The 24,759-nt window shown below is 42.3% G+C and overlaps 1 protein-coding gene across 6 annotated transcripts in view; it reads left to right on the forward strand.

Moving 5' to 3' along the window:
• Window positions 1-24,759, forward strand: part of cdc42bpab (CDC42 binding protein kinase alpha (DMPK-like) b) — a 101,677-nt gene that overhangs the window by 11,522 nt on the left and 65,396 nt on the right. For all 6 annotated transcript variants that reach the window (XM_083789797.1, XM_083789798.1, XM_083789795.1 and 3 more), the window contains exon 2: window positions 22,914-23,005. In XM_083789797.1, the coding sequence (XP_083645923.1) occupies window positions 22,914-23,005 (92 nt within the window). The remainder of the gene's footprint in view (window positions 1-22,913; window positions 23,006-24,759) is intronic.

Raw genomic sequence — 24,759 nt, forward strand, 5'->3', positions numbered from 1 at the left:
ACGTTTTGATACCCTTCTTTGCTGAATGGAAGCAGCAAATGTTTTTGATTTGATTATGCAATAGAGTCATGTTTCTGTCTAAGGGCCGATTCATACTCCTATTTTACCGCTGTTTCGGCGCTCTAGTGCCGAAATGATTTCGGCTCGTCAGAAATTTTCAGTAGCACTGAAGAGCCGACTTTAGGACGGTACCCGCCCCCCCCCCCCGAACCTCAAATGACGTCAAATTGTAGGCTCTACAGCGCCGAACCGACTTTTATTCGGCTCTAAAATAGGAGTATGAATCGGCCCTAACATTCATACATTCTAAATGGAATCAGGATTTACACTCAAATAATTATTTCAGTCCCAATGTCCAAAAACGGAGAACTTCCTCACATTCCTGACATTTTGAAGGTGTCTGGTTCCTGCTCAAGGCCTGTTCAGTCCTTTTTGATGTCTTAACATGGCCAAAAATGTGTAAATAATACATGACACTCATGTATTGCTTCTTTGACAGACGTGGCTGAGGGCAGAGGGTTTAACGACAGGTTAGAAGGACGGGAAGAGAGGTCACATCTTCTCAAAAGTTCATCCCAGAACTTTTGCCCCGATAAATCTATCAGCTTGGGTGTGTGTCTCCTGCCCGGCCCTCCCATGTCTCCGACCTCTCCCGGATGAAAACTATTAGCAGCTCTTAAAAATGAGCCCTCTAGGAGCCTTGCCAGTAGAGCTTCATAAATAACATGGATGGGGGAACTGCAGAATGTGAATCTGATCTTCACTTCTCTTGTTATGCCTCCGGTCTTCTCTCCAGCCCTCGCTCTGTCGATTTCAGGATGCTTCCCTCCCTGTGATGCACATAAACATACTAGCCAAGGAGTTTGCATGGAAGCCCAGCTGTAATAGAATGGGGGAAAAAGCAAATCACCTTTTGTATTCCTCTCGGCATGCATTAACAAAGTATGTTAAAGGGGTATTTCACTTTAAACACTTCTAGGTTAATTTCTAGGGATGCATGATTAATCAGTAGCATAATCTGAATAGGCCATATCAGCCATAAAAATGCCATATCTGTATCGGAACAGTCTCAAAATGATACAGATTATTTAATCGGTTTTCACCAGCTAATTTATTTTAAATGATAAATGTAAAAAAATCATCAATGAGTTCAATATAAATCAAAAGTGTCTAGTAATATATTTGAACCAATATTCGATAATTCATATTCATTTTTTTATCAGAAACACCCCTCCTACTCCATATAATTCCATTGTAATTTGTGACTGATTTTGTACTACATGTGGGAGGGCCATGTTCAATACAATACAATGCAGCTTAATTGTTTAAAAAATGTATTCAATTAAAACAATAAACAATAATAAAACTGATCCCCAGAAGTGTTAAGTGAATAATTAACCCCTTTAACACCATCGGAGATTGATTGATAATCTCCGTCAAATTAGTGCTATATGAAAACTGATCGCATCGCTCTACAGCCTAGAGGCGCTTGCTGACGATGGGCCCTCAAGGTGTTAACCAGATGAACCCTAGCAATCGTATTCTGGGCATGTCATAATAGGCAAACATTCAGCGACAACAGGTGAACATTTGGAGAAAATTACAGATCTACAAACTATTGTAGAGCAGTAACTTTTAAGTATAGTCCCCAGAGGGACCCCAGTCAATTCCCTTCAAGGTACATGGTTGCTGTTCTGGGCCAGTGGAGATCAATGTGGCTTGCCTTGTTGTCTTATAGGGAGTAGTGATAAGTATTATCAAAACAATATGACTGGCTAACAATTGCAGGCCAGAGTATCATGTCCATCTGTTTTGTCTCAGATCGTTGCCCATGTGTTATCACTTGAACATGAAATACACTTACAAGGCTATAAAACGTTGCCATTATCTCGGTAGAGTCGGACAGAAAGATTTAACTCTATTAAACTCTCAGAGGGTTACACTTTGACACCTAACTTCAACTGTAAAAAATGGTTGAGATCAAACTTATCTAAATTATGGACCAGAAGTGGGTACAGCAGCCAGCAATGATGGACCAACAAAAGATATAATTTTAAAAAGATTTGGGCAAGGTTTTATCTGGATATGAGCCCCTCCGAGACTTTCTTTGAATATAATTTGAAAGTTAAATATAATAAAACATAAAAAAAAAGAAAAACATGTGGAGGTAATAACTAAGTCTGGCAGTTTGCAAAATACATTTGGTGCGCAGCCGTCTGGGCACCTAGGCTGGTAATCCATCTTGATGGCGTGTCGCACTGTCGCAGGTTCAAGTCCCGAAACTGACGACCTTTGCTGTGTGTCTTCCCCCCATCTCTCTCCACATTTCCTGTCAGACTACTGTATATCTATCATTCAATAAAGGCAAAAAGACCCCAAAATCTCTTTAAAAAATAAAATAAAAAATACATTAGTGCTGATCAGTCCAGCGGTTTGCAAGCTTAGCTCTGGACAAACAGACACACATGCTTCTGGACAAACAGACACACTTGCTTGTAGATTAACTGAGGCATTGTCTCTTCTTTGCGCATGCTTGTCCCTAAAAGGCTGTCATGAATAATCTCTTCCACTCTAAAACCCATCCAGCTTCTACCACCTTGCCACAATCTCTGGCTGGTGCTTTCTGTCCCTCTGTGCGTGCCATAGCCTGAGCATCCCATGATGGCTGCATTTAGCACAGGACTCAGCGTGTGTGTCTGTGTGTGAGAGAGAATGAGAAAGCGCTGACTCAGGTCCCCCAGCCCCTCATAGCTACTCTGCCTGTGGAATTTGGAGCCGAGGTGCAATGTTAGGGAGCAACAGCAGCTGTTTAGCTGAGGCCAGGCATGGCCTTTTGTCTGCCGAATGCCACCCATCGCCTTCCCCCCAACTCCACGGGTCACTGTCACACTATTTTCTCTGTCTCTGTCTCTGTCTCTGTCTCTGTCTCTGTCTCTGTCTCTGTCTCTGTCTCTCTCTCTCTCTCTCTCTCTCTCTCTCTCTCTCTCTCTCTCTCTCTCATAATATATCTGACTCTTCCTCAGTATTTATTACTATCGTTGTACTTATGGATTCTGTAAAGTGTCTCTCTTTCCTTGAATCCTTACATATTGAAATCTCTTCTCCTATCTTTGTCTCTTATTTGTTTTCTCATTCGATCTCATTTTCCCCCAGCTACCCAGCCCCTCCCCCCTCTCACAGACTCCTGGATGCCAACTCTGCCTAGTGATAGAGAAGGGCTGATGTGTGTATAAAAAAGGCACCCAAAGGATCCATTGTACAGAGGATTTTATGATGATTTGATCTTATGAATATCTGTCCTCACTGTATGCAAGTGAGTTTTTTATGTGCAAACATACTGTACAGTATGTATCATCTGTATTGTATGAGTGAGTCAGGAAATCAAATTGTCCTGACAGTGCAGAGCTCAGTTTCATTTCTATCGCATCTTTGCCGCAGCGCTCGCACACGCATACACAGTGCTACAGACCGACACATACACTTTTACATAACACACAACCCAACTCCCAGTCTCCCATGTAGGTGTATGTGTAGCATGACACTCTAATTATACAACAATGTCTACGCTAGATTGGGCATAGCTTACACATGGTTAAATATAAGTATATAATATAATGTGGTTGGTCATACAGTATAGTATTCCTTGGAGCTTGTGCAGCGGTAATAACAATGGTTATGATTGCCGATTCATTTCTCATTTAATTCTTGTCTTTACGTTATGTTAAAGATAGTTATGTTCACGTATAAAGCAAAAAAATCACTGTTTATGTGCATTAGGTATAGATATGCTAAGTTTGGGTATGATGTTAAAAGTACTAGTTTATTTATGCATGAATTTGTTGTGTTTACGATCTAGTTAAGTATCATGCAGTGCTCTGAGTGAAATTTTGGTTTTGTGATGCAATGCGTAAGCTTGTAGATCGGCTATTTTCGCCATTATAGGACTTAAATGGTTAATGCAGTGCCAATAATTGCCTTCTAGTTTGTCCATTCTGCTGTACTGCATGTGCTATGATGCTGCACTGCCTGACGCATGTAGAGATGACACTTATGGATCTCTGTCCTTGACTTATGGTGCGCTGGTGATTTTGACGGTGATCTAGTCTATTTTTAGACCTGCATACAGTACCTACCTCTACTGCTCCTGGTGTATGTGTGACTGACATTTGTGTGTCCATCACCGCTGTGTGTTCACGTTGCCTATGCTACGCTTCCGTTTTACAGTGGTCCTGCATGACTCTAATCAGATCAGATAGGGCATGCGGTCAGTCAGCACCTCTCCACCCACCTTCCCAGCTAAATGACAGCCATTCAACTCACACTGGCAGGGCCTCACATGCAACTGATCTGCTGGTCCATCCGCTTGGCCTGGCTCTGCCTGAATCACCATGTTGTCTGTCTGGCTGCATTCACAGCGACAAAAATGAAGCTCCTGTTTTGCTGCTGTCTGCTGCCCCACTAATCTGTTTAAATATGCTCATCTGTGAAGCATGTTCTCAGCACTCTGGAAGAGTCGCTGCATTCAGACTTGATGGTGAAAATGAGGTAGTGGTTTTGTGGTTTAGTTATTGAACGGGTTGTTGTGGGTGCCATGTGGTAGAGGAAGTGGTCTGTGTGTGTGTGTGTGCGGGGGGGGGGGGGGGTGGGGGTGGGGGGGGGGTGGTGTCCTACTACTGTTCTTATGGCTGAGAATGATCATTCGACGTGAAATGTATGCTTTGTCGTAAGATTTAAATAGCTAATTTGAATCTACAAGCTCACGACATGTTGTGGATACAACGCATTGTGAGCTTGTACATCGCCTATTTGATGCCCTTTGACATAGTATAAATCAGGCTTCAGCGTATGTCACTGTGCGCTCAAGAATGAATGTGATTATTCTCATTTCCGGCATGCACTCTGTACAGATTGTGGCATTGTGGTCGTTCTGTGCCATAGCCCATACTCGCCTACACTGCTGTGTGTGCCCCCACGCGCGTGTGCTCTCTCACTCACACACACACACACACACACACACACACACACACACACACACACACACACACACACACACACACACACACACACTCAGTCCTTGCTTCAGTTCCCCTCCTTCCCTCTCCCCAACCGCGCTCTCCTGAGAGGACCCAGTGTTGGGGGAAATCCTGTGGTCGCTCCGATTGTCATCTCAACTGTCTGGCGATGGAGACATCTCTGGTGTTAGTCTATATTCAGACTCGGTGTCATACCTCACTCTGTGCTTCCTCCGCTCACTTAACCATCATGACGCATTGACGCAGCAGCTCCCATAGCTAGCCAGCAAAGAGTATGTCTTTGTTTGTATTATGTATTCCATAACCACATGAACCCTAGTCTGGGCATTGTCATAATATAGGGGAACGTTCAGTGAAAATAGCGTCAACGCATTGTAGAGCTCGTAGATTGGCTATTTTCACCAAAGAGATTTGGTATAATGGGGGAAAAAACGAGGCGGACAAAAACAGACCCCTGGGGTTCAGTGAATTTTGAGTTTAAGTGGTTAACCAATTTCAACCTGGCATCTTTATTTTGGGCATGTCATTATAGACCAAAACAACCCTATTTGTGCTGTGGTAATTTTGTTTTGGTAATTGTTGTCTGCTTGCTGTGATTCACCAGACTATGTTTTTTTCTTTCTGTTAACTAAAATATTTGCTTCTATTCAATGGAGAAAATCAGGATAGTAAATGATGTATCAAATCAAACTGGTATTTGTACTTTTCCAGTTACTGTCAAAGTGTCAATAGAATTCCCCTTTCTTTCTAGAATGTAGTAGTAGAACATAATATCTATCTGTCTGTGTATTCACTGTATTGACGTGTTTATTCACATTAGTCAATGTCAATGTATGCAGACTTCTTATCACTCACTCACTGCCTCCTATTACCCACAACTCACAGCATTGTCTTGAATAATTGGTTTTCTTACCTCATTAAGGACACACACACACACACACACACACACACACACACACACACACACACACACACACACACACACACACACACACACAGTTTATATACAAACTACTAGTTTGTGTAGAGAGACAGGAAACGAAGGGCAGACAGTCATGCAAGACAAGTTGGGGGTGGGATTTGAACCTGGGTTGTTTCACTAACAATGAGGATAATGGTCTGTGCACTAGCCACCAGCCACCTCGATAATTAGCTTTTTACACGGTTTCCCCCCCATAAATATTGAATTTACTGACATTTTGAGATAATTATCTTCCATATGTTTCAAAGGGGTTTAGCTCCTGGTCAGGATGCTCGACCTTAATTGCTTTGCTGAATGTCCATCTGTTTCCTTAAGTGCCTTATTTGAGCAAATATGTTTACCAGTAGCGATAAAAATGTGTGCTGTTAAGGAAATGCAGTTGAAACTCGACACCGAATCATTTCCCCGAACATAGCCGATCTACAAGCTCACGACGTAGCCTGGGGTCCACCTATGCTTTCTATAGCATAGGCAGCTCCCGGCACTGCCGGGAGAATCTAGACGCAGCTGTGCGACATGAGACTAATTAATTAGAGCGACATGTGTGCGTCAATTTAACAAAGGTGCAGACGATCAGAAATCAGCAGAGAGTGATCAACGTTTGCGCTACTCTATGCCGAATTGAAGTGGACTCGCCCCCAGACTTCTTTCTTTTCTCCCTGGAAATAAAAACGTCTGGGTTTCCGTGGCTACTCACAACGTGACACGTTGTGCGCTTGTAGATCTACTAGTATTTTCACAGAATGTTCACCAGCCACATTCCCCCCCTCCCCTATTTTAAACAGTATTTGTCTGCACGTTACTGGAAGTGAGATAACAGGGAATCGGTGTTGGCGATCACCTAGCCGTCTTGTCTCACAGTCAAAACAAGGGCCTGTCCCATCGCAGCCCTCAACACTAACTCAATCAGCCTATCGCTGAGGTCACTGTGCTGGTAACCCTTATCTGCTACTGACACTGTTTGGCAGCTGTGCTGATGTGGTTCCCTTTGCCAGCTAGAGGGTTTCCCCAGCCTTTATTTAATTTAATTTTGTGGGAGGATGAGACCAGAGTTACCATAACATTTCCTCAACATTCACTTTTGCCTTCTCTACTTCTACTTTCTAGTTTATGTGTAACAGTATCTCCCAATCCTTGGGTATCGCACTCCTTAGTTGCCATTTGTCAAGTTATCGTGCTGCCCTCTTTTAGGGCATCCTTTCTCTGACGCATATTATTAAGAAATTATAATTATCTCTGGGGTCATCATGTGATCTAGTCAGACTTTTCAGATCCCAATGAATTGGCTATCACTATCTGCCTCTCACAGTTTGCAGGCCCTGGGTAGGTAGACCGGCAGATTTTTCTAATTCCTGTTTTTTTATTGTATATATTGTCTTGATGAATTTAGTACAATGGATCACAATGGCAACAAGCCCCCTAGAGATTTTTGTGTTTAGTTATAGCTTTTAGACTTTATTGCTGTGATGCTAAACAAACAAGTATTCAATCAATCGCTCAATCAATGTTTCTAGCTAAACGGAAGATACATTGTCTGTATCTACTATCTATCTCTACCTCTAACCAGCTCAGTGGCCTTGTGGTTAGAGTGTCCGCCCCAACATTGGAAGGTTGGGGTTTGATTACTGTCTGCGACTGCGACATACTAGCATCATGTCCAAGGGAGTGTACTTGTACATCAAGCTACAGAAACAGGAGATCGGCAAAGGCTTGTTTAGCCATCTAATCTAAGAGTTGCGATATTGAGGGGGAAAACATCCCGGTCGTGGTTCATGTACTCGTGCGAGCCCATAGACTTCAATGGCATTTCATAAACTTCCGGTTATCCCCATGCTCAATAGAAGTCTATGTAGAAGAGCTGCCTGGACTGGCCCCATGAAGTGAACGGAGTTTGCGTAACTCTGTCTTACTTTATGGCTCTGCTTACCTCTGCTTCTTCTGTTATACTTTAGCTTCTGCTCCTACAGTTGTGAAGATTCCCCCACCTCAGCCTGTGCCCAGCCTATCTCTCCATATTATGAATAAATGTTTGGAATTTGGAATTTTGTTCAGCCAGAATTATAAACCTTTGAGATCAGAGATAAAAACATTGTATTGGGGACACATTAAAGTTCTCTAGGATCCACTTGAATGATCATTCATGCCGTGGATTCCAGAAACCACTACATTGGAAATGGTTCAACATCTGTTCAACTGTTATTTTGGGCATGTACTACAAGCTCACAATATGCTGCATCGTACGCTTGTAGATTGGCTATTTTCACTATTCGTCATACAATAAAGCTTAGTCATCTAAAGAAAGGATGTACCCTGTTTTCTTATTTTATTCTGATGAGTGCTATTTTCATCACTAGAAACAAAACAAAAAACAAAAGCCGGACTACTATCACCTCAGCCCTGCCCCTTTCTGTGTCCCGTTTCCCAGTCTCACCGAGCAATTTAGCAATAACCTCCCCAGTTCCCTTTCCCTATGCAGCGTAATTCATTTTTCAGCGGTCACATGTGTCTTCTTAGTCCTGCTTGGAGCATGGAGGCAGGTCTCAACACGCCCAAGCCATAGCCAGATGCATATTTTCAGGATGCTTTTGGTTACAAGTCCCAGCACTGACACCTTTCTTCTGAAGGTTATAATTAGTAGCCGGGCTAGTCTTATCCACCCGTGGGGACTGGTTGCGGCCTAGAAAGAAGGTCTGTTGTGTTGCGCTGCAGTGGAAGGTGTGTAGTCTAGTGTGTATGCAGACTATGCACCTATCTATACCTGTATATCTTTCCATCTGGGGATGGCGTGACAAAGAATTTCAGCCACTTCTCGACACCTGCAAACATGTGATGCGAGGGACTGACAATAAATTTGTGTTGAGTTGCTATAGCATTTCAGTCCCATCCATTTATTTTGGGAGCAGAGAGTGGTAATTTTGTGGTTGGTTCAGATTTTGGCGACGCTAGGCTGCCTGCCAATGATGTGCAGCCTACATGATGGCCCTACACATTACTGTTACGTCTCTTTGGAAGTTGTGGTACAGCAGAGGCCACTTGCAATGGAAAAGTGGACATAAAACTGAGGACTGTCACAGTATTGGTCAGGAATTTGACTTTATTCAATTATTGATGGTTAGATTTCCTGTTTTTCTTGTCGTTTTTGCTCAGTATTTCCTGCTTTTTGTTTTGTCTGATCTCAGCACATGTGTGCGTGGCCACGTGGCGCGTGCACACACAAATTTTGCTCTCCATTTATACGTCATAGGTCAAAGTAAAGAGTTTAATGGCTCCTGTGTGCTTTGATAAACCACCTGCTGCTACAGTGAACAGTCTGCTTCCAGTGACCACTGATGCTAGAAAAAGCAACTGATGTAATTTCCTCTCCAGCCTCATTCTGGTTTCCTGTCTGTGATAAATGACGGAACACAGTTCTCACTGGTCTTACTGAAATTCAAAGTTCATTTTGCATTGAGTTACGTTAAAGAATCACTTTGGAACCAATTTTGGGATCTACAGATTAAGTACCGGTAATGTGTTTCAGTATATCTGATATCTCCTCTTTGATATTGCTATCCATCAAACTTGGATGTAAGCATTAGTAATTGCAAATTTTACATTTTTATACATTTTGTATCTCTACTCATGTTCCTCAATCTCCATACCAGTGATTGACCAAACTTCATATATCACTCATTTCCTATTGCCATCTCGCTAGCCCCACCCATCCACTACCCGATAAAACGAACCATGCAGTATTAAGCATTCCCACACTATTTTAACGGTGAACTATTCTTATAAAACAAAATAGAATTTGAATTGTGTTGAACACGAAGAGAGCTGTAATGCTGTTTTTTCTTCTTCTCATCCGTCTGTCATTGTCCCTCTCCATGGTCCCCCTCACCAGCCCCAGGTCTTTCCTGTTGGCCCCAGCCTGGGCACACCTTGCTGGGTTGTTTCCCAGAGAATGAAAGGGTTGAGTTGAGCTTGAGTTACCGCTACCATGACACATATCGCTACAGGGAGCCTCCAGCCGGACACATCTTAATGCTGAATAGAGAGAGAACACCTGGGTCATCTGTAAAAGCAAATGCCACCCTTTTGTTTGTTTTCTCCCCAGTGATAGCATAGGGGGAGGAGAGTGTGTCTGTGCGTGACTGAGTGTCAATGTCAAGGTGATTTCCAAAAATGAGAACAAGTCCGCTCCTCTGATTGACTGAGTTAGTCAGAATCATGGTTACAACTATTGATTTGCTTCTCACTAGTTCTATTAATACTTTTTCGGTTCATTGATTAATTGAGTGAGAACGTTTTGTAATGTTGATAAATGTATTTATATCAACGGCAGTAAAATATTATTATTGTTCGCATTGTGAGCTTATTTTCCCATATTTTAGAAAATCTATAATTTTATTTATGTCGTTTTGTTATTCAAATCAATTGATTTGTTCGATTAACTGTTGCACCCCTAGTCAGAATTCAGTTCCCATTCGTTCAGTCCTCAATTGCTCTCATCTGTTTGTGTGCCTATTTAAGCTCTCGAGACTCATTCTCCCCAAACGAGTTGGTTAATTTCCAGCACGAGTGACCCCAGAGGGGATAAAACGTCTCAGCATTTGCAGTGGCAGTGCTGTGCATTCTGCTGGTTGTAGGGACATGGTGTGCACTGAAAATGTATATAGACACTCTAATTGTCAGCATGAGCAAACCCAGGATCAGTGAGGTCAGTGTGAAACTTGAGCAGTGGCATGTTTCATGGGTATGCAACAGAATTCTTCTTCTCAGAAGACATGTTGGCGTGATATCAGGTCTTAAACTGGTCCAGCCATTAAAAAAATTAATGAATTGGGTTTCATAATCTTTTAGTTATACAAGAAATATAATTTCATAGTATTTCGTTATAAATGTTGTTGCTTTAACATTTGTCAAAACCACATACTTTATGCGCTGAAGCATTCTTACCCACGTTACTATTTTTGGTCATATATAGGTGAACATTTTCACAGATTGTAAAAAAATAAAATAAAAATAGCAGATCTGCAAGCTCACAACGCATCACATGATGATGCATTGTGACCTTGTCGTTTTTTAGAGCTTGCTTATGCCTGTGTTTTCTTCCTTACCATGCATATCACTTGGACACAATGTCATGGGTGTGTGACCTGTGGTGTGTGTGTCGCATGTCCCCTCCTTTATCTCCACTCTGCTGTCTAATAAAACAAAACAAAAATAAATATATTCTAAAATTAGCTTTTAACTATATTACCTGATTGTGTAACAGTTCCCTGCTGTCCACATGTCATCTTATAACGGCATCATCCCCTGCTTTCAGCCTGACATGGCAGCCTGTGTCTTTGATGGCTGCCGGAGGCTGTGCTTGTAAAGTCATTTGTTCCTGGGAACAAGGAGCAAAGGTGTCTACCGGCTGTAAAGAACAGCAGGTTTGCACAGCTGTCTGTCTGTTTCACTGGTGGTCACCCACAGCCTGTTGCAAGCCAGCAGTGATGTACATTGTGATTTAAATCAATTTCTTATTCAGTTACTACATTATTGTACTTCAATCATGTTTTATTAACTTGTTTATTTAAAGTTTCTATGGTTCATGTCTAAACCTAGGCTAAAGTGCTTAATTGGTACATCTGTTAAGTTACTGTTGGTCTAGACTCTAGATGGTCTCATTGTTGAGATTATTACAGCTGAACAAAGTCCCCAAAACGTAGCTATGTTTCAATAAAACATTTTAACAACTTAAACCCTTATACTTAGTTAAAAAAGGTCCCCGAGGGCTCAATACTTTGTCCACTCATTTTTTCTTGCCTTATTGACTGGAGTAAGCTCACAACCCGATGCCTTTTGAACTTGTAGATCAGCTAGTTTCGCTAAACGTTCACCCCAGAATAGGGACATTAGGGTAGTGGTTCAGATAGCTGAATTCCTTGGCAAAGTGTGTGAAATACCCCCCCCCCCCACACACACACACACACACACACACACACACACACACACACACACACACACTCATAATTCATTTTCAATTCACTTCACATTCATTCATGGAGAAAGGCATTCTCTACTGCTGGTTGCATGATGCTGCCGTCATCTCACTGTTGTTATGACAGCTATCGGTGTGACTGTTTGATTGGTATCAGGCCACTTCTGACAACAGCAGAGGCACATTCCAGCTCTCTGTGCATCTGTCATTCAGTGAAAAAGACACCCCCAGCCAGCAGATATATTGGCCTGGTTCTGTATTGGCTGTTGCAAGGCTTTTCAAATCTTCTGCTATCTGTCCTGAACAAAGTCCATATATTTGCTTGCAGAAACCATGCAGCCAAAGGTACATTCTATAAATGTTTATCTCCATATTTCGTCTTTTACTGTTTTTAATATATGAATGCCCTTTAAAATGACAGGGTCATACAAAAGTAACAAAAATTATCCTTTGGAAATTGGAACACAGGTTATTTTTTCCATTTCACGGTTTTGGACATACCAGGTTTTCCAACCAAAAGCAAAGATATTCTAGCAGTAAAAAAACCCTAAATAAATAAATTAACAGAAGCTATATTACAATTATACATTTTGACCAATATCATTTCAGAAACGATATATCGGTCGGTACTACCAACACGATATTGGTCTGGCCTGGCTGTACTTACATGTGTAAGCCCAGTTTCACACAGGCTTCTTTGATACTGCTTCGTATTTATCTACAATTGATATGTTTAAAAGGTTGTGTTGACACAGGGTTGTGTAAATCAACTTGTTTGCCATGTTGGTTGAGTCTGCTGATATGCCTGTCTGAAGGATCCTTTGATGTGAACGAGAATGCTTCCTGTATAGAAAGCAGAACCCGGGCCAAGTCTGGGCTCCTCTGCTTGGAACACCTTTTCTCACGTTGTCTCGCCGCCGCCGGGCCATGTTTTCCCCAGCAGCACTCTTCAAGTGCTGTGGCTGTTTACTGTTTAGCACGGATGTACCCATATCCGAAGACAAAATAGAGCATAGAAACCGACTTCCTTCACCCATAGTTGCTCGTTATTATTTTGGGGGAAAGTCATGATTGACAAGTCTGCGTCAGCCATTGAAGTTTCTTCAAATTGATTCATATAATTGTGGGTGGCCATAAGAGAAAGCAATTGTTGCCCATCCTGTTTGCAACATAGGACTTTGATTTACTACATCACTGAAATATTCTCTATTCGGCCCCACGAGTCAGCACAAAGCAGGCAGTGGGCTGAGACGGTTGACTTTTCCCAGCTATTACTCAGGGAAACTCTTGCATCACATAGGAGGAGCTAGCAAGACAGCAGCCTGGTGGTGAGGCAGCTGACAGTTCCTAAAATTGAGTTTAGTTAAAAATAAAAAAGCGGGAGAGAGAGTTGAAAGGTACAGGATGTAATATGTTTTCATAATTATATGCAAATATTGAATAAATAAGTTGTTTTTGTACACTCTTTGTACACTGTTTAGCAGCGGCTACAATGTTGACCACCTCATTAACACACATCCCAGACAACGTCCAGCCATATGCTGTGGTTTGACCCAGTTTTGTTTTGTGTTTAGTCCATGCTGCTTTTTGGTTTGTTAATATTTTGGGCACATCCTGTTTGTGTGGTTACCACAGCCCTACACACATTGTTCAGCTTTAAGGCCTCTCCGACCATGTCTGCCTTCTTATTAGTGTGACAGAGGAGAGATGGGGAGAGAACACTAAAGAACAACATATGAGGAAGAGAGGGGGTGAGACAGATTGAGATGGAAGAAAAAAATATAGAAAGGGTGGTTTGCGAGTGGAAAAGGGACGGGGGTGATGATGGAAATGGACAGATGACAGCAGTGGGAGTTGTGAGGAGACAGAAAGAGATAAAGGAGACATGCATGCGGGGACAACTTGAGGTCAGCATGGTGGATGTGGGGTTGCGAGCAGATGGATGTGGGGCAGTTACGTATGTAGACAGAGAACGTCTCTTTGGGAATCCTGGAATTGCTGGTGCGCACTGTAGCATTAAACCCAATTTAATGCTCCAACGCATGTTTACATTCTCTGTAAGCGATTCCCAACCCCCACAATACAGAGTTTCAGTTCTTATCAATGATTTAATAACATCTCCCTGATAGCTAAGTTGACATGCATCATACATGAGAGTACACATGTTTGGGCGCTCATGTTGGTGTGTTTGTGTGAAAGTGTGTGTTTGAAAGGGCGTGTGTGTATGTGTGTGATTTGTATTTTTTGGGGTCTGGCTGGTTCTCTGGGGAGATTGCCTCCCTTACACATCTGTTGGGAGAACCAACAGACTGGCTGTGACATGAAGGGGCCCTGGTTCAATTTCCATCTGTAATTTGGGTAATTTAGTGGATGTTTTAAGCTACTTGCAGTTAAGACTGCAAGTAGCTTTTTTATTTTGTTTTTGAAGTGCCCCTCACAGTAAAATCCTCTGTTTATTTAACTCGGGGTGTAAAAATCTGGATCTGTAAGGATCCATTTATAGTATACACTGTCAAAGTTCAACTTTATCTGGGGATTTTGCTGTGTGGTGCTTAGTCACTTTCCTTTTAGGGAGTCAGTGGGTTATTGCAATCGTCCAGCCTTGATTTCCCTTTGATAACCTTGGTGTGCTATTTATTCAGCCTTCACTCAGTTGTATTTATATGTAGTTTGTTTAACCAGGAACACACACACCTGCCTTTGAAATAAGGCAGCTTTTGTTTAGGAGAGACCAATGTATTTTTACCTACAAATGTTGGCCATTTAAAAGGCCTGGAACTTAGTTTGGTTCACTTAATACACTTCCCAAAAATACAATTGTCGTACTAACTAGTACATCAGTTTTGTTGTATTTGTATTTTTTCTTCCTTCCTTTCTATAGCATTTCCAGCCTGTCTACTTCCTGGTACAGTCTGTCTGGAAGCATTTATGAGCAAAAATGTGTTTCAGCTTTTCACTGACAAAATGTTCCTAGATCGATGGATTGTTGGGCTCTATCGGGTAGTAGTTGCTGATTGATAGATTGTATTAATTTAATTGATAATTAAAAGAAAATCACCTTAAAAAAAATAGCAAAAATAGTAGATCTAGCTTGACTTATGAGTGACTTGAAGTTCAGCTGTTTAGCTATTTTTATAGCAATGTATAAAATAGGGCTTAATTGATGTTCATATAGAAAATTGATTAATCGCAAAGATAAATCGATACAATAATCTCTAAAGGTGCGTTCAGACTTCGATGGTTAGAGCGGCGCGATTACATACAAAGTCAATGCAAAGACGAGACGTTACGTGAACGAGCGCAGCACAAACGGTTCGTACCGAGGCGAATATATTCAGGTCTGTGAACGCAGTTTAAGAATGATAGTTGATAGTCACAGTCCTAGTTGCTGAGCCTGGCTTGACTTGGCAGTGAAATTCCTGCTGACACAGTGGCATTATATGACTGACACTGACATCAGTCATTTTAAATTGGAAGAACAAGGCTCATGTAACAGTAATTCTAGCAGCATATTTCCTATGAAGTCTGGCAAAGCCAAGTTGTTTTTTGGTGAGGTATTCATCCCAAAAAAGAGCACAGGGGAAAAACACAGCCTCGTACTCTCAAACCACGTGACCTCGTACGGAAATTACAAGCCGCTGAAAATTTTGCGGGTTGGATTCTGAGCTCCAAAAAGGAAAAAAAGAGCCCCACGTGATCCAGAATTCCTGGAGGCTTTGTACATGTGAACGACAAGTATTCATTGACCATGTGATGACGTTAGGGAATAAAGTCACCCGTAGTCCCTTTAGTCATGATTGGCCCTATATGACTCTTGCAGCTTCAGAAGCTATGGCCACACGTATGGATTGCGTTCATTTTCCAATGTAGGGTCGGTCTTCCCTCCTTAGCTGGAAGAACTCCCTGGCCCACATACGAGGTGTGAAAAGTCCATCTCCTTCAGCAATCCTGCCATGGTCAGAGTGAGAGGAAGGCCATTCCAAGGTCTCTCTACACCCCAACTGTTAACTGGGAACCACTGATCTCTCTCTCTCCCTCTCTCTCTCTCTCTCTCTCTCTCTCTCTCTCTCTCTCTCCGTCTCTCTCTCCTGAAGGCGGCATTTTTGTGTCGTTACCTCACTGTGGTTGTAAATAATCCCTGTTATAGCTTCCAGATGTCGTCCGTCCCACTCTGGAGCTGGAACTGGGTTGGGGTTGGAGTGCAGTACGGATGTAAGGGTTGGACACTTACTGTAAGTCCCAACTGCTGACTGGAGGGCCTGGGAATGAGATGCTCTCCTCTCCCTCCCACACTATCTATCTCTGTCTCTCAGCCTCTGTCCTCATTTCACTCACCTTGCCACCTAAAAGGTTCATATAATATTTTCTGAATCATCTTCTGTCATCCCGTCTGCGCTGAGGAAGTCATTGACATCCCTGGCTTAGCTTCTCTCTCTCTCTTCCTTGTTGCTACCTATTCTTAGTTTATTTTCCTCCTATTTTGTTCTCACCCTCCCTCCCTCCCTCCCTCCCTCCCTCCCGCTTCAATTCCAGTGCTGCTGTACTTGTTTCAAGTAGTGAGTGGAAAGCAAATATACATTTGGCACATGTGGGTGCTTAGGAATGGGGTACCATGGGTTCCATCATACATACAGCAGCTATTACTCACGCATCGTCTGCTCTACACATACACTCGCACACACACATACAAACCATATGTCTTCAGTTGTGTGGTACACACACTACTCACTACATAACTGACTTGCACACACAAGCATGTTTGGACACACACACACACACACACACACACACACACACACACACACACACACACACACACACACACACACACACACACACACACACCACCCACCCCCTGTTTTAAACTTAGACTTATAAAAGCAAAAGTACAGCCTATCTTGTAATGCTATAAGCTCACAGAATGCATGCATTTTTGTGCTACAGTATACTATCGTACATGCGTAGTACGTGCCAAAGAGTCCGATAGGACTGAGAAAGGCACATCACGGAAATGGCCCAGGGTGAGGCTTGGTCATGAGCATTCATGAGCATATCATTTGGGGTCTACTTGCTAGTTGCTAAGTGAACCCGCTTGCCCGTTGTAACCAAGTTTCACACAAAAATGGCTGAGAGTTCTCTGCTCGGTATGGAGTGAGATGGCTCTGATAACCACTCCGCTGTTTTGGGCCAAACCAGTCTGGCTGTGTGTGGATTAGCTGGCTTCACTCGTGTTTTTCCAGTTTCACTACATCCTAGGGAGGGAGGGGTGTGTGTGTGTGTGTGTGTCTGTGTGTGTGTGTGTGTGTGTGTGTGTGTGTGTGTGTGTGTGTGTGTGTGTGTGTGTGTGTGTGTTTTAAAGTTAAATTAACTGAGGATTCTACTGTGCGTGTATTTTGTACATGGAAATTCTGTGAGTGTGTCGACTCAACAAAGCACAGCAGTGCATTTAGCTTTAAGTGACTGACATGTCATCTTGTTCCAATTTTTGGCTCTCCAGCGGTACGCATCAAGTCGGTTTCAGTGCTCTTGCAAAACCCTCTCTCAACAACACAAAGAGCCCCAGTCACTTCCAAAAGCTCCCATTTCCACCTTCCAATAGCATTGCCACAGGCTTGCGCCACGCCTCGACATAGCGACCGTTGCTATGTTTGGGCCGGCTTGTATATTTTGATTGTCGATAGCTCTTTGTCAGAGAGTTGTAATGAAGGCCCGCGGTGTTGCAATCAATCTAACTCGGCCATAAGAACGCACGCAGGCATTGTTCACTGGCTACAAGTCTGTAAGACATGCAAGTGGAGACAGCTTTTGTTTGAGTAACAGCGTTTTTATATATTGACCCAGGCAGCAGCGAATTGAAATATGCGTCTTGCAGGCCTTTTTCCAAAACACACATACACTCTATCTCTATCTCTCTTAAAGTTATCTTAAATACAACTTAACATTATCTTAGTCAAATCTAGCAAAAGTATATTTCTCACCTACAACAGTGTTGCTCAACCACTCCTTGTATTTGAGGATATAAATGAGTCAAAAGCAGGGTTGACTTTATATCTGTGTAAAAATCTCTGAACTGTGTCTTATCAGTGAAACTGTCAGTAATTATATCATGTGTATGAATTGCAGAAATACTGTAGATCAGGGGTGGTCACTTCTTTTTGATCTACCAGTTGATCAGATTGGACTATTGAGGTGATCAATTGAGTTAATCAAAAACTACTTATTGACCGTTTGATTCTCCCCAGAGAGTCACAATGCCTTATTGTTCATAGTTGTCATTTTTTGTTAGTTTTTATTATTAACACATAAAACACCATTGGCGTTGATCTACAGCAATTAATAAATGTTACGCTTAACGCCAATGCCGTAGATGTACGGCAATTGGTCTTTTATAGTCTTATTTATAGTCTTGATTGATCAAGTCGTAATACTAACTTTAGCTTTGTGTGTGTGTGGGGGGGGGGGGGGGGGGGGTGGGTGTGGGTGCGCGCGCGCGCATGCATATAAGCATCTGTCTGCTGTCTTGATACTGTAAGCGTACGATTGTGCGCATGCATCCCTGTGTTTGTGCGCGTGTGCTTTGTTGTAGACAGGGCCCATGATGGCTTCGAAGGTTTGGAGATGAAAGGCCGTTTGCATCTGCTGGGTTTAGTTGAGCTCCTGAATCAGAGCAGAGCTACTAATCAACTCTCGTCTCTCTGCGCTCTCTCTCAGGCCCCTACATCCCTGAGAACAGTGACAACGACAAAATGAACACTTTCATTTTACACTCATACACAGTCAAATCTATCCTCTTGGTTAGATCAATATTGTATTATGTGGCACTCAGACTTGCAGTGAATTAGCTTTGGTTTGTGTATCAGAAAACGTACAATAGATACTTAATGACCACTTAGTTAAAATAACATTATGCACATATCTTTTCTTCTTTTTATTTAATTTTATAAGTCAGGTGTGCCGACAGAAGCAACCTTGAGCATTGTGTAACTGTTAAAAGACATACAATACAATACATACAATAAATCAATATATACAGCTAGAACATTTAGGCACATCTTTCCTGTGGTCAATTATTACTACTAGACTGGTGGCCAGTCTATGATGATCAGTACTATGATTTAATCAGTCCCCCCTATGGGCTTATCTGTCTGACAAAATATGCAGGTATTTATGTATGATGAACTGATCACAATGTGTAATTGCTAATTGAGTATCCGTGCTTTGCCAACCGGATACATACCAGATTTGTAACCACCACAGGGATCCAGCGTATTCAATAACACAATATTGCCAGTGATTATAACCTCCCAGTCGTTACTCCTTACCAGATCAATTCACCTGAGGGGGAAGAGGTGATGAGTTGCTCTTCCCATTGGCACCAGCCTTTGTGCCTGATGTCGCAGAGTATATTGACCAGCTTAACTTTGGACTGACGGCAGAATAGGAAACTCTCCAGCCAGGGCCACGATCTTGGCTCCAATTGTCTGTCTGTCTCGATGCCTGTACTATTGTGCCAGTTATTGTCATCCATTAGGGTGAATAGCTTGTCCTGCACTGATGCAAATTAGAAGTTGAAGTACTTAGCACTGGATACTCATTATGTCAGAGTGCTATGACTTGTAAACCTGATAATAGCAGATCTACAAGCTCACAAATCGATGCAGTGTCGCATCGCAACGTGGGCTTTTGGATCTGCTATTGTCAGTCATGTATACAGTAAATTAACAATTAGTTTCTGTGGCTATGGGCTGACTTTGCTAGCCTTATCCTCCGCAGGATTGATTTTATAATGCATAATTGTATCATATTTTGCAATGCCTTCATGACAGAGATTCCAAGAGTTCCTGTGAAATTTAACATGTCGTGCTAGCCAGTAGCAAATCATGAGAAACTTTTGACATTCTGGTTATTAATTGTATTCTGGCCTACAAAGAAATATGGCAGTAAATCTGTTGTGTGTTTTAAAAGCCAGGAATAGAGAGTACAATACAGAGCTAAACGACAAACAATAATCCCATCAAATGCCATTTAATGATGTATTATGGACTATGCACTCATGTACCAACCACCTTGACAGGACATACATCTTGAAGTGATCTTTCTGAGTCATTAGTCCTTAATATACGGTACTTTAATATGAATATACCAGTTTTGTTAAAATAATTATAATAATAAATCGCAATCTCATTTTCAGGGTTGAATCTGTGTCGCTTGTAATTTTCTCCCTGTCAACTCCCCAATTTTGTTTCTCTGTGACTGTGTGTACCATAACAAAATGTCAAAATCTTTTGTAAAATGGCCACATTTCAGCAAGGAACAAGCAACATTCTATAAAGAAAAGATAGCTTATATTAAGATGCATTGTTCTGAATTGGTACTTAAACCAGGGCGTTCGGTGCACCGTGTACCTTTAAGGTGATGAAACGCGCTTGAATGAATCATTTGACAATCTCCTGAATTCAACTTTTGTGTGACACAGCACAATCCTCAGTGTTCATTTAAATGGAATGTAGAAATGTAACCAAGACGTGGACCTATTTTTAAACACTTAAATTAACTTCAAACACAGATTGAGACAGCTATAAGAGACTAAAGCCTCATTTGTGGCACACCAATAATAGCCGATCTACAAGCTCACAACGTGTTGCATCACAACGCAGTGTAAACTTGTAGATCGGCTATTTTCGGAGCTGGCCAACATAATACTGGATACTGTACTTCCAGGCTCTTAAGCTGATGGTTTTCTCTCCTAAAGCCTTTATTAAGCTGCTGGTGTCCTTGGGATTACAGACCTCACTGCACGCTGTCTCCGGCTTGGCACTGAAACTTTTTTGTTTGTGACATGTAGGTTACAATATTTAGCCTTATGACCTCATGAACGTCCTTTTAATATGACATTAACAAACGGCTCTCCTACGCACCTGATGCCTAAAACACGCCAGTGTGTAAAAGGCTCATTGTTCCAGGATTACAAGATGTAAAATTAAGTCAGCAAGCTCACTTTCCCGTGACAGGTGTTGCCACCATTCAGCCTACACTCTGGGATCACTGAGCGCTGTGTGTGTGTGTGTGTGTGTGTGTGTGTGTGTGTGTGTGTGTGTGTGTGTGCGCGTGTGTGTGTGTGTGGGGGGTGTGTTATGCCAGGGGAGGGCAGAGCAAACACACACTGTGGTCTCCATTTGTGCTCCTCCAGTGCATGACCTTGGCATGGCTAGGCCTGTTGTCACTTGCGGCAGGAGAGAACAGAACAGGCAAGAGGGGGAGAGGGGAGCAACAGATTGGAGGGAAGAGAGGGAGAACAGGACAGGCAAAATGTGAGAAAAGGGGGGCGGGGGTGTCAGGGGGGTGGGGGTTGGGTTGCTCTCAGTGGCCTGTTTGTTTTATATCTGCAGGCCTTTCCCTTTTTTCACAGCAGGAGAATGTCTTTTTCCTGAACTGCAGAGGTTTTGTGAAGTCATGGCAACCAGACAGTGTTGGAGTGATGATTGGCCGATGAGGGATTGCAGAAAGGCCCCGACTGCCAGCTATTGGCTGGCGGTCAGTTTCCCACACACATGCACACACACATACACAGGCTATGCCGTAGGCATGGAGAAAACAGATGTTTGGAAAGTCACTGGAAATTGCTTCTTTTCTTAATAATTTATGCAAGTGTGTATGTCAAAATAATTTAAATGTTTAATATACACTTAGGTAAAGGCCAATATAAAAAGGCAATGAAAACACTACTGGAGAATTGGAGATCATAGGTGCCAAGACTTCGCCCATCAATTAAAGTAATTACTATAAGAAATAACTTCCTGTGGATTCTACTTTGAAGAGATGGTTGACAAATAGTTTTAAACCGTTCTTACCTGGGCTCTACGGTTACTAGGAAATGTCCACTTTATGTTTGTTAACATTTTGTAGTAATGCAAATGGAAACAAAAGGCGTTGGCTTGCCAGTTGCCAGTATCCACCAGCTAGATAGCGACATTTTAGTTGATACTAGAATATGAAAAACAGAACTATCCCTTTAAACATATCTCCACAATGCTTCCCCCTCATCAATGCAGTATCAGCGTAACCAATTGGCTGACCTTGGTGAACCTGTGGCCAATTCAGGTTATCTTAGGCGTGCTTGTATCAAACCAGGAAGTGTCTGAAAGCTGCTCAACAAATGAGGGAAATGCTGAATTCATACGGTGGGGTTGTTGGTGGGTTATCGCCCAGTGATATTATATGCCTGTTTTAGTTTCTTTCAGCCTGTATCCCAGATCAAGACTAGATTTCGGTCATTAGAATGCAAGTGAAATACTGCTCGCATGATAAAATCACTTGCAAAAATCATAATGTAGTTTTTATGGCTGGGCTGCCTCATCTATGTTTTATGGAAAACTTGAGAGTAATATGTCAGAAAATCTATTACTTAAATTCTGATTAATTCCTGATCTGTTATTATTATTATTGGTGCGGCTGTGGCTCAGGGGTAGAGTGGCTGTATGGCAACCACAAGGTTGCCAGTTCGAACCCGGGCTCCCCCACAGTTGGTGTCGAAGTGTCCTTGAGCAAGACGCTGAACCCCTAATTCCTCCTGATGTGCTGGTTGGTGCCTTGCATGGTTTCCGCCGTCAATAAATAAATGGTCTGGTTTGTGGACCATGTCCAACAATTCACTGCTATATGAATGAGAGACAAACACCTCTTCATTGTTCTTGGCTCTTGGTCTCTGTATTACTGTAAAGTTTCTTACATCATTCTATGAACTTGACATAACTGTTCTAGTTAAGGGAAATTAACAACAAATGCCTCTTGTGAACATGGGGGTTGTACCCAATGGGGGTTTTGAAGAAAGTCTGATCTGATTTTAGTATCAACCTGACTGTGGTTCTGAAGTTCCTTGCGATTGATTGAAGTAAAATCCTGACTGTGTGTCCTCTTCTTCTCTCTGCAGCCAAACCCTTCACCACCAAGGTGAAGCAGATGCGCCTGCACAAGGAGGACTTCGAGATCCTCAAGGTGATTGGACGAGGAGCCTTTGGAGAGGTAAACTACTTCCTGGGTTTTATTGTCTTACCAACGTTACTACAGAAACTTTGTAACATGACCGCAGAACAAATGATAACAATACACCACATAGTTCATGCCAAGAGGCCACAGTCCCTCCCTTTTGCCTTCTCCTCGTGAACTCACTAAACCAGCCTCATAGGTGACATTGCAGAGAATCTTCTAGAAGTTGCATTACAAGCAATTTAATTGTTTTGACATGATTTGAATTGGCTTTCCCTGAGATATATGATATGATTCGACAGGTTAATAACCCTGTCATGAAAATGCAGTTTCATTTCCGTCTCCACATTTAAAACTCATGGAGCGATTGAGCAAACATTGAGGCTGGTCTGATGCTTTCTCTATAGTCTGCATTTATATACTTTCAGCAATTCACCCATTCACACACGCATTCAAACACTGACGGCAGAGGCAACCATGCAAGGCACCAGGCTGCTCATCGTCTGTACCATTGCAGCTCTTAGTGCTGTGGTCAATTTTAACCTCTTAAATATATACATTATTGACTGGGGTCCCCAGAGGTATATCCTCAGTCTACTTCTTTGCAAATCTCTTTGCACGTTGCAGCATGGTATGTTGTGAGCTTGTAGGTCTGCTATTTTTGCCAAATGTTTACCTATTTTCACAGAATGTTCACATTATGACATGCCCAGAATCGGGACGCTAGGGTTCATGTAGAGATTGTAGACCAATGAGAAGTGATCAAATTAAGACAACCATTTTCACTTCAGTGGTTCATTTCTCTTTAATAAACACTATTATGACATCATGAAGTGAAAGTAGCCATATGATGTCCCTTTCAAGTTATCATTTACAGCATGTAGGAACCTGTTATTCTTGTTTGTTTACTTTTATTAAATGACCGTAATGCCCTATTTTGAGCAGTTTTTCTACAAGCTCACAACACATCACATGTCGTGAGCTTGTAGATAGACTATTTTAGCTATTTTTGTACATAGGGCTCCAAGTGGTTCATAAATGGGAAGCTGTTTTTTTTTCTTTTTTCCCCCCTTTTTCTTGGGGACCCCATGCAATGGCTTGGTGGACCACAAGTGCGTTGCTTGCAGACCCCAAGTTGAACCCCTTGGTTCTGGTGGTCCCCCCTGCTTGCATTCCAGCAGCAACTAGTATTAGTCTCGAGGCTTGAGCACCATGAGCATGATCCTACTTGTATGTCTGACTGAGTTAAACTTCATAAGCCCCCCTTTCACACTCTTATTACCCCAGGAAGAGAAATGAATTGGTGCAACTGAAACCATCTCCGCACTTAGTTTTCTTTTTTTTTTACCCCTTCACTGACTGCCCACAGGGAGGTTGAAATACTGTTGTCACTGGGTTTCAGCGAGTGATGTCAGTGCTGGGGAATGTTGGAGGGACAAGTAGCATGGTGCTCAGCCAAGTCTCTTACCTCAGAGCGGTGTACGCTTACATAACACCGGTGTCCAGGAAGCACCCTTGTGTCTTCAGTTTTTACCCCTTCCACTCCAGTTTCATTTCCAGCTCTCATATTAGCTGTCAGTTCACATTGTGTTTCGTTATCGCAGGGCACCGCGTCTGACTAACCTATCGTCGCTCTTTCAGGCGGAAGTGTTGTATCCAAAAACGGTTACTTTTCCATAAATTGAAAACGGAACCTGTGTGCCAATGGACCAAAAGTAGTTATTATTCACTTAAGCTCTTGTTGATACTTTTCATTGGTTAAATATTTATAAAAACCCACTGACCGACTT

The sequence above is a fragment of the Protomyctophum parallelum genome, assembly GCF_964188405.1.
Source record: "Protomyctophum parallelum genome assembly, chromosome: 19".
NCBI classification, from domain to species: Eukaryota; Metazoa; Chordata; class Actinopteri; order Myctophiformes; family Myctophidae; genus Protomyctophum; species Protomyctophum parallelum.